Here is a 16,038-nt window from a genome sequence, read left to right as displayed (position 1 = left end):
TAGAATTCTGCCAAAGGGTCTGAGATGATTATGGAGCAGTTTTGGGAATGGGGAAGACTCTGCTGAGCAATGAGCTCCAAAATCAGGCAGAGGGAAGTTAAATGCTGCACTGGGGACTCACCAAGTTCATGATGAAGTAGAGCTCAATGGAGAGGTACACAATGAAGAAGACACAGGACCAGGGGTTCCGGGCATAGGATGGCATCATCACATCAGGGAAACTGCAGCCCAAAGCACACAGGTTTTAACACCAAATAGCTCATGCTACACATCCAGGCACAGGGCATGGGGGGTGTGTGTGTAAAAATTCACACGTAAAGGTCTGCACATTAGTGCAAAACACGTGAAAAAAGTAAATATGGCATCCCAAACACCAAACAGGATTTGTGATGTGGTTAAGGGCTGTGCTTTGATACAGCAGTACAGCCTTGGTGTTGTTACAACCTCAGATTTATTCCACCCTTTGCTAATTTTCTAATCCTCAGGGCTCTCCCTGACAGCAGATCAATATTTACCCACTGCTGTTATCCCAATTTCCTAGCAGATAGGAGAACTGCAGCACGGGAATAGGAAGTCACTTCTCAACTGTTGCCTGCCAAAGGAGTACAAAAACAAACTTTCCCTTCTCAGAGCAAGGCCTAATAAAAGCTGTTTCCCCCCTTATTGCCCTCCCAGTGATGACGAGGTCTGAGTCCTTAGAGATAACTCTGCAGCTGAGGCCACAGTGTCCTAAAGCAAAATGAAATCCCAGTTCTTCCCATGCAGGCTGACCCTGGCAATCTCTCTCTCTCAGGCAGAGGAAAAGGGTCACACGTTTGGAGACAGAGCATTGCTGCAGATAAACTCTTGGCTCTGCCAGACTCCTCTGGGACAAAGGCAAAGACTGAGCTAGAAGAGCATGAACTTACTTTGAAGTGGTCAGAAGCACGAAGAGATTCACCAGGCTGTTCTCTAAGGTATTGAAGTACTGCAAGAAAAGAATGCCCATCACTAAATGCAAGCAGGATTTCACAGGGACATTTTGTACAAAAAAACAACCATCCCCTCACTCCCTTTGGATACAGGCATTCCCACAATTCCCTGATGCCTTCCCTAGGGAAAAACACTTCAGCATTGGTTCTTTTAAAAGTTCCCTGAGAGATGGCATGTGCAGGGTTAAACCAAAAGCTCATCTACACCTTTTTACAACCAGTTTCTCCCAGCCAGCCACAGCCTGGGCAGCAGCAGGAACCAATGGCTGCTGGACTCTGACCACAGCAGTGGAAGTGGCTGGGCTTCCCCCCAGACACCTCCTCCCCTGGGGACAGTGGCAGGTGGCTCTTTTGGCTGAATGAAGGCATGAAGAACAAGGAACAACCCTGTGAATGTTCCCTTTGGGACATCATGCTTTGGAGAAGTTCCCTCCACAGTCTTCTTCCCAGCAGAGGGCAAAGCAGGGTGACACTGCCAGGCAGCCTCAGAGCAGCCAGAATTTGGCCTCAGATGGAATAAACTATGTCTGCACTGGAATGTTGGATTCTTAATGAAAGAATCAAGAGACTCACCGGGTCCGAGTGGTTAGGAGAAAACAAGTAAAAACCTAGAGAAACAGCAGAGAAAACAGAGGAAGAGAAAGCAGAAAGAAAAAAACAAAACCAAAGTCAGTTCAATGTGCAGCAGTTTCCAAAGGGAAGGTCCCTCTAACAGCAAATCCTCTCTGACACTCTGAAAATGGGAGTATCTGGAGGACTTTCCCAATAGGGATTTGCCAATAGATGTCATTGGCACTTCATTGGTCCCTTTGGGAAATGAATTTTCTGGGGGTGGTTTGGACTGTAGCAGGTACACTGCAGACATGTGCATTTGTGGGGATGTAGATTAAACTGGCTAAACTGAGGAGCAGTTGGTGGAAGCAGAACTTGAAAATACACACCACTGACTGTGCTCTGGAAGAGGTCAAAAGGTCATTTGTCTCAAAATTTCTGATTTTTTTGATGTTTTAACTCTGACTTCCTGTTTCTGACTGCAGATGAAATAAGATAAATGGAAGATCTTGGCAACACTGTGATCAGTTTTATATTCACCCAGGCTGTTCGTGTTGCTTTTGGACAATCACTGGTTAAGAGCATCACTTCACCTTCCATAAATACAACTCACCCAGAATAGCAAAAATCACCATGAAGAAAAGCAGGAGGAGGAGGATGTCAATAAATGGTGGGAGGGACTGGAAGATCTGTCGCAGATTTCTGAGAAGTAAGAAAACATTAATAAACTAAAACTTGCACGTTTACTCCTCCAGGTTGTCAGGGGGAAAAAAAAACCCACTACCACCACCACACCACACTTGAGGGCCTTCTTCCCACTCCCTCCAAGGATTAAAAGTAGAAATCCTGCTAAATCAAGATCGTTTCCAAGCTACCCATCTGTCCTTTGCAGTCAGCTCTCAGGTGCTGCAAACACCACTAATGTCACGCTGTCAACTCTCCTTCTCCAGACTGAAGCCCAGCTCTGATTCATTGTGCAGTTTACAGGCAAGCCAAGGAGCAGAGCCAGTGCAGCCACACCCCTGGGTTGGTTTATCCACCCAAGCCCTGTGCACCATCAGCACATCCACACTTAGGTCACCGCGGAACGATCTCCAGGATAAACGCCAGTGAAAGACTGACTTTCCTGGGATAAAATCTGATTTTCCTGGGATAAAAACCGATTTTCCTGCAGGATCTGAGTGCTTTCCCTCCAGCCCAGCCCCAGGCAGCCCAGCATCACCTTCTGACAGCCCCACAGTAGCGACAGTCCACGAGGAAGATGCAGCGCAGGGCGCGGGTGATGCGCACGTGAGAGGTCTGGCGCACCAGCACCACAATGGCCTCGATGAACTGCACAAACAGCACACAGGTCTGTGTGAAAGAAAAGGGGGTGAGAGCTGCAGTCTGCTCTGGGGAAAGGCTGATCACCTGGTTATTTGGACATTTTAAGGATGGGAGGTGTCCCTGAGAGCTGAGAGGTCTCGCATGAATCATGTGATGGCTACATCATCCCTGCAGCAGTGCAGGCCAGTATTTAATCTGGCTCTGTGGTTCTTGGAGGTGCTGAAGGAGAAACCCTGACAATCAAGCAGACAGCTCACCTTCACCATAGTCCTTTTGTGCCTGATAAAGGTTTGGAAGCCCAGCCACCTCATCTTCATGGAGAGTTCGAAGACGACCACGATTAATGCAAACAGCTCCAGGGTTGCGTGGACCTGTCATAACACAGGGGTGGTGAGAACAGAGCAGCAGAGACCACACTGCTGCCCTCCTTTCTCAAGAACAGAAGGGTTGGACAACAGTTCGAGCACAGCTCTGGAAAACCCAAGCCACTCTTTTAAAGCTAACGTAGCACTGGTTTTCAAAATTTCTGTATCAACTGCTTTTATTAAAGCCTGTGCAAATTTTCTATAAGTAGTACCAGGCTGCAGCTTCCTGAAATCCATGTCCCTTCTGGGCTTGAGCAACACATGAAAAAACATATTGAAACATTTGAAACAAAAGGCTAAGACACCAACAACTTGAGCAGAAACACTTTGAAAAAAGACAGAGACTGGAATTTCTTTTAGTGAAACACGGGAAGGAGAGCTGCTGGGCAGAGAGATTTTACACAGAGAAGGGTTTTCTCTTGAATTAGACCTTCTGGACAACCACAGGGAGGGTCCTGATCTGTGTTCTAGGATGCAGTGGTGGTGCTGGGCTAAAGGCACCAACCCTGACAATGGCTTTGAAATCACCCCATCAAAGCACACAGATCGCTGAGTTATCTCAAGAAAAAGGAAAAAAACACCCATTTCTGTTACAAAATGAAAAACCGCACAAATTGATAACACAAAATGAGTATCACTTCCATTGTGGTCTGCCCAGATCAGATGGAAAAAGGAAGTTTTGCTGGCTGGCCTATCTGCTGTCAACCATTTACAGAACAAGCCAGGTGGACGTTTTCCTCTTACTGCCTCCTCCTTCCTCTCTGTCTGGCCATCCTTTTCCTCTTCCCCACACTGCAGAGCAAGCAGACTTCCTCACTGAGCCCCCAAATACTCACAAAGATGCCCAGCCGGAGCATGGGGACCGCTGGAGCCTCGCAGAGGGACAGCAGCAGCAGCAGCAGGGCCGTGCTCAGCTCCATCAGGTAGAAAAGGTGGTTGTGTGCAAAGAGGTAGGCAGCGAGTGCTTTGGCATTTTTGGGGTGAGTGAAGAACTTATCATTATTTTCTCCTTCCTAAGGGAGCAGGAGTAGAGAAGAGAATAGCATTAGTGATTCTCAGTGCTGTAAAAGAGTGAAGAATGCAGGGTTTTGTAAGGATTAGACACAATTCCCAATAGACTATTCCCATTTACAGCCTGTTTTTGACGTGTTTATTGAGGAATGAACTCTACACACATGGGACATCCCCTTAATGAAACTTTTTAATATCCACAAACTCCTGTTCCAGAAACCCCTGAGCCTTTCCACAATGGGAGCAGAGAGCTGGGAGAGTTTATAAAGGCAGGCAAAGAAACTTCAGCCAACATCCCAACATAAACACAGCACTTCATTGACTTGCAACTACTTCCACATGTTTGCAGAGTTATTTGATTAAACTTCTCCAGGACAGAACAAGAAAACACCCAGATAAGCTCCAGGGCACCTGGCTGACAGTTGTTCCTCCTTATCTTGGCCTTGCAAAATGTCTGGGAGAAAACACTGGAGCACACATAGCGTTTTCTGCTTCAGGAATGTAAGACAGACTCCATAAAAAATTAACAAGTCTCCACGCTGATTTGTCATTCCCTCTAAACTAGAAAGCTTAATTAACATTAAAAGGTCAGACACTCCATCTTAACACACTGCCTACAACTGATTTTCAAATCAGTTGACTATTTTTTGTGACTGTTTTTACCCTGAGGATGAAACTTAGTTTGGGGAGATTTGAGAGGGTTTTCATGCAGAATCACCCAACAGCTTCTTCTCTTTCTTGAGTCAACAGTTTTGGCAAGGGAGCCTTTGTCACTCACAGGAAACTTGCTGCCTCTTGGGAACTGTCCTAAGAGATCACTTTTCCCCAGCAGGGCCACGTGGATGCACAAGAACTGGTGAGATTTTATTTAAATTAACATCTTTCCAAGTAGGCAATTACTGTAAGGACAGTCAAGCTATTACTATCCAAGCAGAATAACTGTGACTGCAAATGGATAACGAGGTCAGGGAATTCTCCTTCAAGAAGTCAAGCATTCTCCAGACTTGCTCAGGAGAAGACTCCCAACGTTTGTCATTTATTCCAGCTCATTTTGGGTTTCAGAACAAACACTGCCAGGACAAAGAGCCAGGCTGCAGTGGGACAAAGCCAGCCCCCCAGAGAGCTCAGGCTGACATCAGCAGGGTAATTCCCACCCACGCCTGGCAGGACACACTTGCAGAATGACAAACAGCCTAAATCCTGCCTCTTGGTAGCCAAGCAATCCCAAACGTGGCTGGACAGCAAAGCCCTCTGATCCAGAGCTGACACTTGCCTGCAGCTACTGCTCACAGGACACTCTGTAAGTGATTCCACCTCATCTCAAGGACAGTGGCATCGTGGCCATTGGTCAAGGCAGCAGCAGGAATCATCCCCATCTGAAGGGCCAGGCCTGCTGTGCCCATTACCAGCAGCTCAATGACCCTTTGCAGAGCTGCTCTGATAATCAGGAGTTTAAACGAAAGCCTGGGAGGGGTTGGAGCCACCCTGCCATTGTCAGGGCTGCTCCAGCACACCAAGGAGCTCAAGGATTGCCAAGGTACAGCCCACACCGTTTTAAAATATCTGAGAAGTGAGGTTTCTCAGTCCTGTGGGGTCAGAGCAGGGAGGAAAAAATCGTTTCTGTCACCTTGCAGTGGCTTCAACAAAAAAAACAAACCCAAAAGTGGGTCCAAAGCACCTCAGAGCTTTGAAAGAGAGCAAAGAGAAGGAAGAAGGATGGACAGCAATGGAACCAGCAACCATTTCAGACTGGACAGTTCTGGGAGAAGCTCAGTTTTGGTGGCTAATTCCTCACACCAAACATACAGCAATGTTAAAAACACCATCTTTCTTGCAGTAAAGATGGTGTTTCTGTAAGTGGAGCACAGGTGGGGTTTGATTGTTTGTTGTTCTAAATACTGAAAATCTCACTCCTGGGCTAATCCTAATCCCAGCATCCTTTCTTCCTGCAGAAATCAAAACCTCTGCCTTCTCTCCCACATGACCTGCAGGACTTGACTGGCACTAACTGGGCCAAGGCAGGACTGGGACCTGCACTTCCAGAACTGGAAGAGCACTGCCCACTTCCCTGGAGCGAGTGCAGAGATGAAATGATGATCTATGAGCTACAAAAACCTCCACAGCAAGGTGGCAGAACGGAACATGTGCTGAATCCCCCAACCACCACAGTCCTGGCACTGGGAGAGGGTGGGCATTTTGTTGCTCAGTTGCTCCCAAATGACCTTCCCAGAGCCCATCTGAAGGTAATCCAGCATTGCCCCACTCCTCGAGCAGAACCCTTGGCAAAGCACCAAATTTTCAGCCTCAAAACGGAAGCTGCTTGTTTCCCACAACCAAGAACCACTGAAATATCTGCAGACCATTCTCCCCAGCATCCAGCAGGGCTCACCTGGAGGTAGATGGCTGCCTCTTGGTAGTTCATTTCCCAGTTGTGGCGGGCAGAGCTCTGCTGGGCGCAGCAGTCGCCGGCCGCGGGGCTGGAGGCGTCGTTGACAACATCATAGCTGCCTCCATCTGCAGCAGGGAAACAGGGATGGACAATTAGGAGAGCTGGGATGGAGCAGGAGGCTCTGGGATCAGAGAGGTGGCAGAGTAGCCAGGGAAGTGGCAGCTTGGACACTGACAAATTGACTCTTCGCAGGTAGGAGCTTTTAAGAGACACTCAAACCCAACACTTCCACACAGGAATGCTCCCGGAAGGTCATCAAAAGAGACAGCATCCTATTTAATCCAGCAAGCAGCTCTCCTGGCTCAGGAGGGCTGTGCTGTCATGCTTGAAGCTTTCTATCAGCACCATAAACCATAACCAGGCAGGTAACACCACCAGCCCCTGAGGATGTGCAGCCCACCAAAGGAAAGAGGGTTTGCTGAAGGAGCAAGAAGCTTTTTGCACATTTCCCTGGAGCAGAGGCCATGGAAGGATGGATACAGCACTGCCCCTGCCAAGGGCACCAGGGTGAGGAGAGAAGCTGTCAGTACTTTGAGCAGAAAGCCCCATTTCTCACAGCACATTAAATAATCCTCACAGCACTCTGAGGTGCTGCTAAGTACCAACACCCCTCTGATGCAAACAAACTGCGAGATGAATTTTCTCTTCACACTCCACAGATGAGTTCTGAATTTCTAAGCTCCTCCTCGCCAGCAAAGCACTACAGAACAATGCCATACTGAATATTTGAACCAGATTTTATAACCAAGGGTTTTGTTTCAAAAAAACCCCCAAACAATTCAATTGCAAAAAAAGCAACTCCCAAGCAGAGAAACACATACACAGTGCCCTCCCCACAGGAGAGCTATACAGGGCATGTATATAAACTCCAAAATAACTACCATTTTTGCATTCAGCAGCCTCAGTGCTATTAAGACACATGAAAAATATGCAAGAAGACAATTAGTTAACAAAAGGGCAATGTCACTTGGTTTCTTCTTCTAGGACTGGAGGTTTTATTTTACCTTTCACAAAGAATACTGAGCAGAGACCCCACAGCAGTGAGAGCTGCTTAGGGCCTGTGGTGGAGCTGGCCACACTCTCAGTTCTCCAGAGTTTCAATCATTTCCCACAGCACATGGTTGTTCCTGCTCTCTGAAGAGACTTCCCTCCCCCAGTGCCTCGTGCTCCTGAAGTGGGTACATGTAAAATTGAGCTTGCCAGCAGAGAAGTGCTGATTTCCCCCTCCTTTTATGAGCACAGGGGCTGTGGTGTGGCAGCTCGTTCTCTCTGTGTTGGAAGTTGTTATCCAAGAGTGGGCAAAAATCACCACGAGGTTCTTTTCCTCTCTCATGACAGCCTGCTGAAGCTTTGCTGTGACAAAATAATCCTGGATGAATTACTGATTCAGTCTCTCCAGAACACCCTCTGGAGTGGAGAGAGAGTCCATGCCAAAAAACTCCGCAGCCGCCAAGAGAAATGGCACCATGTGCTCCTGGCAGAGGCAGGGAGTGGGAAGAAATCAGAGCCCCTTCACCAGTGCACAGCCACAGCTGCCTCTCCCACCCCCAAATCAAATTAAGATAACATTTCTCAGGGGTTTGTGAAGACCTTCCAGATTGCACGCTCAGGTTGCTGAGCATTCTGCAGCACGAAGCCTGTTTCTCTTCCTTGCTTCCCCCACACCCTTAAAATACCACTCAAAATCTGGACAAATGTTTGAATGAGGCCGGTTCCTCCCCCACAGGCCTTGATTTAGCACAGTTCTTGAAAAAAACTGAATGATGGAGTTTTTATTTATCCACGGAGCTGGAATGGCAGCCTTCTGGTTTGTCTGCTTTTTAACTAAGAGATGACAGCCATATGCAAAAATCAGAAGCGCTATATTGCGAGCTCTAAAAAGTTCTTAAATGCTATTATTTACAAAGCTTTTGCTGGGGATGTGCCTCAGAAAGACAGACTCCCTCACACTGCAGCCTGAGAGCAAAACCCTTTCATATTTAGTGCTTAACAGTTACAGGAGGAGGACAACTTGATCAGAACCTGGACTTTACGTTACAGAATACACAGAATTTAAGAGCATCAAAACAGCAAAGGTTTGCAGCATTAACCTAAACACCAACCACACTGGAGACTGCCAAAAGATGCCACAATCACCTTTAACCCTGAAACAGATCTCTTGCAAAAATTCACCTCTCTGGAAAGGACCAACACTAGGAAAAGACACACCCCAGAACAAACCCAGGACCGCTCTCAGCGCTTCCCACGGAAGCTGAAACAGAAGAGCTGTCCCAGCTCTGAGACCGAGGTTGCAAACAAAAAACAGCACTCAGAGATGCAAATCAGAACCAGAAAACAACTCCAGAAATCAAGATGCTCTCCTGCTGTCTAGAGCAGGCAGAGCCAACAGAAAACGCACTGAAGTGTTCCGGTGGGGAGCTGCATTTTGTGGATCAGCTCCTTCCCCATCAGGTACCAGAAGGTTGATCTAGCATCCCTGAGGCAACAGCATCATCTGGGTCATAAATAATAATAAAAATAATACTAAATTTGAAGAGCAGCCCTCTGACTGTGTGCTTGGCAGCCCTCCAGCGAGCTAATTTCCTCAGCTGCTCCCATGATAACAATGACACAGACTAATGCAAGCTCGGCTCCGCTCGTGCTGCACCGCATCCCCGACGGCGTTTACCATCAGTATGGAGCTCAATGAGATAGGAGGATCTCTCCACGGGGCTCCCGGAATCCTCGAAGTAGATGGCAGGCAGCTCCCTCCACTGCATGGCAGCCGCTGGTGCTCTCAGCCTGGCACGGCTGGAGTTCCTCCCTGCCTCCCTTCCGAAAGCTGCTCCTCGATTTCGCAGCTCCGCACAAAAGCTCTGCCGGCTGCAGAACTGAGCGCTTTCTCCCCTCCCCTCTGAGGAAGGTGGCTCAGACCTCAGTGAGTTCCTTTCCCTGGGTGTTTCCCAGGGTGAGTTTTGGGAAGGTTTGGCTGCGGGACGAGGAGCTGCCAGGCACAAGCGTGGTGCTGGAGAGGCAGGGATTCGTGCGCTGCGCTCTCGGGTTTTGGCATTTAGCACAAGTTGCTCACCAGCAAGCGCGATCGGCTAACGGGAAAGGAGGCAAAGTGCTGAGTAGGCACAGCGAGGGATCTCCAGCACAAAAAGAAAACAGATATTTCGTGAAGTTCGCGGCGCAAGGGGCACGGCAAAGGAAGCAAACTGAGCCGGTCACAGATGGCAAAGCTTCCTTCCTTACACTTGTGTGACTTATCCCAGTTGTTCCCTGAAAAGAGAGAGAGGGAGGGGAAAAAAAAAGAAAAGGGGGGAAAAAAAAAAAAAGGAAAAGCAAAACCAGCTGGCTGCTTACACAAGGCATCCGGAACGAGACTGCCGGGACTCCAGCATTTCCATTCAGTGCAGCGGAGCATGCTCCTGTGTAAATAGTTTCCATATGTCATCATTACAATAAAAAACAAAAAAAACAAAAAAAAAAAAGGAAGAAAAGAGAAGGAGCGTAAACTTTCCAGAGCCCAAACCTCTCCCTCTGCAAAACAAATTCCCTGCTTAGGGGAAGGGAAAACTCTCCATGGGCTGAGAGCAAACAAACTCCTCTCATTCGGAGGAGTTCGTGCAGCCATGGGGGATCTCCAGGGCAGAGCTGAGAAGGGAATAAGGGACAGAAAACATCCAAAAGAGCCAGGAATAAATCATCCTTCCCAGCCAGCTATTATATTTCAAACTGGAGTCACTCTGGAATTCCACGGTTTTCGGTGCCTGCACTTGTTTAAATAAATAATAATTCTTAAAAAATGCCAACAAACGAGTAACCTCCTGCAAATTCAAAGAGTTATAAACCAACTCTACAGGGTAGCTCTTCCATTTGCCTCGGAGCTCCCCCAGCCTGGCTCTCATTAGCCTGTTTGCCAGATGTTCTGCTTTCCAGATAGCACACACTTTTTATGGCCTTGCACTGGAACAGACTGAGATTCCCTAATTGGCTCACTAGCTGACTCCAAAGCCTTTCCTGGACTTACCAGGGCTTTCTTCCTAAATGGTTGAGGATGGTTGGATGCTGCTTGCCATCCTGCCCAGATATTGCTGTTTTAGCAAGCAGACCTGTGATGACAGAACGCTGCAAAATGTGTGAAGGCAGAAGTGACTTAAATCAGCAAAAATATCCTTATTATGTCATTCATACTGTTTACACATCACGCCTGGAGTCAGTGCAAGATGCAATATGCAAGTTGCTCCAGTGAGTTCCATGTGTGAGTAATATTTCTCTTGACAGGCAACAAAATAAATGCCAAGGACACATCTTCATTCACATGGCCTTGCAAGGTCCCTAATTCACCAAATAGAGCAGCAGGAGAGAAGGAAGGCATCACCTCCTGCAGTTGGGAAAGGTCAAGCTGTCCAGGGCACAAGGTCTGGGCAGCTCCAGCCACCAGTGTGTTCAAGTGTTCAAGGCTTGGAGCAACCTGGCCTAGTGGAAAGTGTCTGTCCTTTCCAATCCAAACCATTCTATGATTCCATAACTGTGGCACAATTCAGTTGGAGCCATCTTTTTTCAGGCTTTGCATTCCTCACTGCCACAACCCCTGTGTTTCCTACACCCTCCATCTTCACTAGATCTGCAATTCCCAAACTCAGGCACAGAGCCCAAGCTTTCAGTTTAATACAAACATCACCAGGCATCCCACAGCACTGAACATGAGCCCATGGAAGAAGACAGATCCCAGCAGGATCAAAACCTGGTGTTTCTGGACCTCCTGAGAGGCAGACCACAATCTCACATCCAAGACCTGTCCCAGTGCAGGATCCCTGTGCTGGCCAAAGCTCCCTGAGGCTGTGGTGAGGATGGACAAGGCTGCAGGAGAAGGACAGCATTCCAGAAGCTACCCTCTTTCCTGGAAAGCCCTCCACAGCCAAACCACATGGAACATTTGTTACAGAAGATGCAAATCCATGCAAAAACATGGAAACAAGGTAGATGCCTGCTCTTCCCCAACACGAGCTGTGCAGGTGCCATCAGCCCCTAAGATTTTAGTCAAATACTGGAGTTGTCCCAGCACCAATGATGGCATTTTCCCTTCCAAGGGTTCACATGCCATGTAGCTTCACCTCCAGAGGATTAATCTTCCCTCCCTGCTCCCAGGAGGCTGATAAGAAAGTGCTCCTTCCAAGCACCAAGGCGTGAACACATGTGCGCTCATCTCTTCAAGGCCAGGCTCACCTACCCGGGAGAAAAAAAGCTGGAAGCTGCCTGGAAAGCACAGCTGGTCTGGCACTTGGCCACACATCTCAGAGGTGAGAGAGACAGACAGGGAAATCACTGCCTTTGCTGCCTGATTGCCAGTTCAGCACCGTGCCAAGGGGAGCATTGCAGGACTGGTCTTAGCAGCCCAAAAACGTCTTGGCACCTGTCCTGTTTCAGGGGACATTGTGGGAAGGCAGAGAACAGCCACAGGGAAGTCAAAACAATTTTCTGGCAGTTTGTTGCCTAGGAAAAAAGGGCATCTCCAACTGAGAGCAGTGCCAAGCCCTTCTGTTGCAAGGGAAATAATCTACTTCGGAATATTTCGAGCCAGCGCAACTGAGTCATGCTCTTCCTTAGAGACAACAGCGCAGCAGAAACATATGCAAAGGCCTCGGGGCTCTTTGTCTTGCTGTATTCTCACTGCACTCACTTGCTGTGAAGCTCAACAAATAAAGTCACTTCAGCTTCTTATTTAACACAGGAAAGTTTAAAAAAAAATACGGACGTTGCCACTTCCTGTTAGCGGCAAAAGGCGACTCGAGCCGAGCGTCCTCGCCTTGACTCCAGCGAGTTCCTACAGCATCAACACGAGCTCACATCGTGCCTTCATCACCACAGGGAGCTGAATCCTTGAGAAGGAGGAGCAGATGTCCCTCAGCATGGTAAGTCACATTTTATATATCATTGCCTCTTCTCAGTCATGCTGCCGAGCTTCTTCTCTGGAAGACAGCTTAAGCCCAGCATTGTTTAATTAGGGGATCGCTGTATCCTTGCTAACATCTGCACTGCACACATGTAAAACCCCCGATGCACAAGCTAAACACGATGCCAGAAGAGCTAAAGCATGGTAGGAAATGGTTTAGTCCCAGCAGAAGCCCTGGCTCCATCCAGCTCTTGCTCTGAGTGAGGCAGAGCCAGTTAACCCTTTGCTCTGCGGCTCAGGAGAAGAGCCATGATGATTCATTTGGATATTCACTTCCTGTACCACCCTGCTGGAGACAGACAGAGACATCTGTAAGGAAGAACTTCAAAAATAGAATTAAAGACTTCCAGGAAAATAAGGATAATTTTACCCATCTACAGCAGCCAGGCTTGGTGGGTTGGAGATCCTCATCTGTGGAGTTCACTGCCTCATCTCCCCAGGACACCTGCTCTCCTCTGATCTCATCCCAGAGTCACTCTGGGGTTTTTTTTCCCCCTTGAAATATTATGTGGGAAGTTTTGGCCAGGAAGTGTTTGATCCTGGGACAACTTTCACTCCTGAATTCATAGCAGCAAGAGGCAGAGGGGCAGATCCCTCCTTTTTGGGATGTTTGGGATCCATAATTAGGTTAGCGAGAGACTTCAGCGGCAGAAGATGAACTGACAGATGCAAACCACCCCCTGCCTAAGCCCTGTTCCACAAAGCCACTTCCTGACAGATGTGGGATTAAATCTTCCTGCATGTGAGAGTCCATGAAATACCACAGGGAGAGCTGGAACCAGGCACTGCTTCAATACAAAACTGTGTAACACAGGAGTTCCTGCTTCTCAACAGAGCTGCAAAGTCAATCCAAAGCATTTTAATTCAGTAAAAGCCCCATAAAAGGAGAGGTTGCATTAGGAAGTGATAATCAAGAATCTCACTTGTGCCAAGCCAAATTGCTCCCAGTTTCAGATCCTTCATTTCTTATCTTAACAAATGAACCACGACACCACAAAAAGGAGAAGCCAAAGCCACAACAGAAGGATCACCTACAACTCACATTATCTATCCTTTCAGCAGCCAATATGCTCCATAATCTCATCAGTCTGATCGTATCACGGCAACAAAGGCTTTACACACACTGAGATAAAATGATACCATAACTGGAATTAAATATCTGAGTCATTGAGGGGCTCCATGGAACAGCTAATGAATGGGAAAAACAATTGGAAACAGTTAAGGTTTTGCTGAACCGAACCAAAAAGGAAAAATAAAAGAGAAACTCTGCCTGAGGCAGAGAGGGAGGCAGACACGAAATGCACACACATGCACATGTCTAATTCATAATTTTTGAGGAAGTAACGGAAAGAGACAATATCAGAGTCCCTCAGCTATAGCATTTCTTTAACATATCCTGTTACATGAAGGAATTTCCTCTTTTTGTTCCAAAAAAGGGGAAACCAATGCCTCCTGCTTTTAACACATTAAAGATCTGCTTTGGCGTCGGTAACAACACAATGTCAGCAGTTTAAGAGCACGTTCCTCATTTCAATTCTCCAAAGCAGAGCCTTTGGATTTCCCTGATGCAGTTTGGAAAGATGTTTGATTAAGCTGCAATCTGGCCTTTTTAACGAGAGCAGTGTGCTGCCAGGACTGACTGCCAGCTCCAGCCGCCAGCAGCTCTCCAGGGAAGTCACGAAGTTAGCAGTGGGAAGCAGAGAGGAAGAGCTTCCCTTATGGGAGAAACCAGGATTAATTTGGGTAACAAACCTCCAGCATGGCCACAGCAGCACCAGAATGAAGAAGGCAGTAATAAGGTATGTGCCTTACTGACCTTTTTACCCTGAAAGAGAGAGGGATAGCAAGAAAACAACGTAAATTTAAAAGTTAAATAACAAACTCTTAACATCTTACCACGACAGGGTGAGACCAATTAAAGTTATTTGTTGTGGTGCAGCAATAATAAGGAGGTAATTGTGTTTTGTAGTGTTAGAACACGACTCCAGCACTCTGATTCCTTTGAAATACAACACTGCCACATCTCCTCAGCCAGGAAAGAGAAGCTGCCAACTTCAGAGGAAGACACATGTAAAAGAGCAGGGAAAACCCCAGCCTCAAGTGCTGTGGAGCTGTTCTCCATTAAGAAAATAAAAGACTTGTGCACATTTGGTGGAAACCACTGCTGGCAGGAACTGGAGGTTGCACTTAATGGCTGGAGAGGAAGGAAGGAGTTAAATCATTAATGTGACATCTGCAGAACAGGTGATTTTCCCTCAGCTGGTCCTTACTTCAAGTCCTACAGCCCTCAGACAGAACCACATCTTCAGAAAATGGACAACTTTGACTTCAAAAGTCTTCCACACACACAAAACTGTCCTTTAAATCCAGATTTTTGCTGGTTTCCCATTATTTTGCCTGGAAATTTTGGCTGGCTGGCCTGCAATCTCCTGTCTGGTGCAAAACACCTTCTGGGGCTGGAAGGAATTCACTCTCACAGCACCATCCAGACTGCCTCAGCTGCAGCCTTAGGAATCAAAAGTCATCCGCTGATTTTTAAATGCCAACCTTTAGAATCAACTGTTTAATCTCTGTTTACTGTGGGAATAGAAGAATAGGTCATACAATGACTGTGTCACCTGGCTTTTCAGCAAAATACATTCAGTATTTTGTGAGCTTCCTGGAGGACTATTGGAGTGTTAAACCCTGAACTCCTGGCAGGCTGGAATAATTTAATTTTTTTTTTAAATTTCTCAAGTCATTTAGAGCACCTTTAACTCTGCTGACACATTTCCCTTCGTGATTTTCCTCCACTCCCAGCTGCTATTTCTTCATTTGACATTTATTTATCTACATACCTATATATCTTTTGTGTTAGCCAGCCCAGGCATACCAGAACTGTGACTTTTTGCTGCCTCTCCAACTGTTTTAAAGCTTCCATTCACATCTTTGTTTTCTGTGCATTTGCACTGCCTCAAAGTGTAGATGACTTTTTATGTTTTAAAGTCTTCTCCTTTGCAACCATCAGAGATAAGGTCTTGCCACCAGCCTTGTATTTGAAAGGAAGGGGCTCTGACTTGGTCACTTCATTCCCCTGCCCTAAATGCCAAAATTTTCCTCAGTGCTCCCACTTGCAGGATTGATCACTCGGTATTAATTCTCCAATTTCTTCATTTGGCTAACAAAGAGCAGCAATGTGTGAAATGGATGGAATTTCTAGTGAAACCCAGGCCACTTTGCTTTTGTGCCATAAACTTTCCCAAAGACATAGGGGATAGTGAAAGTGTTCTCAGCAAAACAGTTATAGCTGGAATAAAACACAGGCATTCCCAGGTGACAATACAGAAATACACCTTATGTAGGGAAACACAAGTGTAGCTGAGGTGTCCAGCCCTATAAAATCAGGGGGTTTAACGTGGCTGTGCAGAGAGATACATCCTAAATTTT

The 16,038-nt window shown here is 47.0% G+C and overlaps 1 protein-coding gene across 4 annotated transcripts in view; it reads right to left on the bottom strand.

Annotated features, from left to right (window-relative positions):
* The window catches only part of TPCN1 (two pore segment channel 1), a 40,748-nt gene that overhangs the window by 16,549 nt on the left and 8,161 nt on the right, over positions 1 to 16,038 (bottom strand). For 2 of the 4 annotated variants that reach the window (XM_085076125.1, XM_085076126.1), the window contains exons 2-9: positions 6,615 to 6,739; positions 4,051 to 4,227; positions 3,107 to 3,220; positions 2,746 to 2,876; positions 2,137 to 2,225; positions 1,545 to 1,579; positions 909 to 967; positions 122 to 221 (exon numbers count right to left, since the gene is read on the bottom strand). In XM_085076125.1, coding sequence (XP_084932251.1) covers positions 122 to 221; positions 909 to 967; positions 1,545 to 1,579; positions 2,137 to 2,225; positions 2,746 to 2,876; positions 3,107 to 3,220; positions 4,051 to 4,227; positions 6,615 to 6,739 — 830 coding nt within the window. Of the gene's footprint in view, positions 1 to 121; positions 222 to 908; positions 968 to 1,544; positions 1,580 to 2,136; positions 2,226 to 2,745; positions 2,877 to 3,106; positions 3,221 to 4,050; positions 4,228 to 6,614; positions 6,740 to 9,342; positions 9,442 to 10,019; positions 10,116 to 16,038 lie in introns of those variants that run through there. The other 2 variants (XM_085076127.1, XM_085076124.1) reach the window with 2 other exon arrangements.

The sequence above is a fragment of the Lichenostomus cassidix genome, chromosome 15 (genome assembly GCF_008360975.1).
Source record: "Lichenostomus cassidix isolate B80296 chromosome 15, HeHo_3.0, whole genome shotgun sequence".
NCBI classification, from domain to species: domain Eukaryota; kingdom Metazoa; phylum Chordata; class Aves; order Passeriformes; family Meliphagidae; genus Lichenostomus; species Lichenostomus cassidix.
Note: the sequence above shows the minus strand (reverse complement) of the source record. Positions and strands in the feature narration are given on the sequence as shown.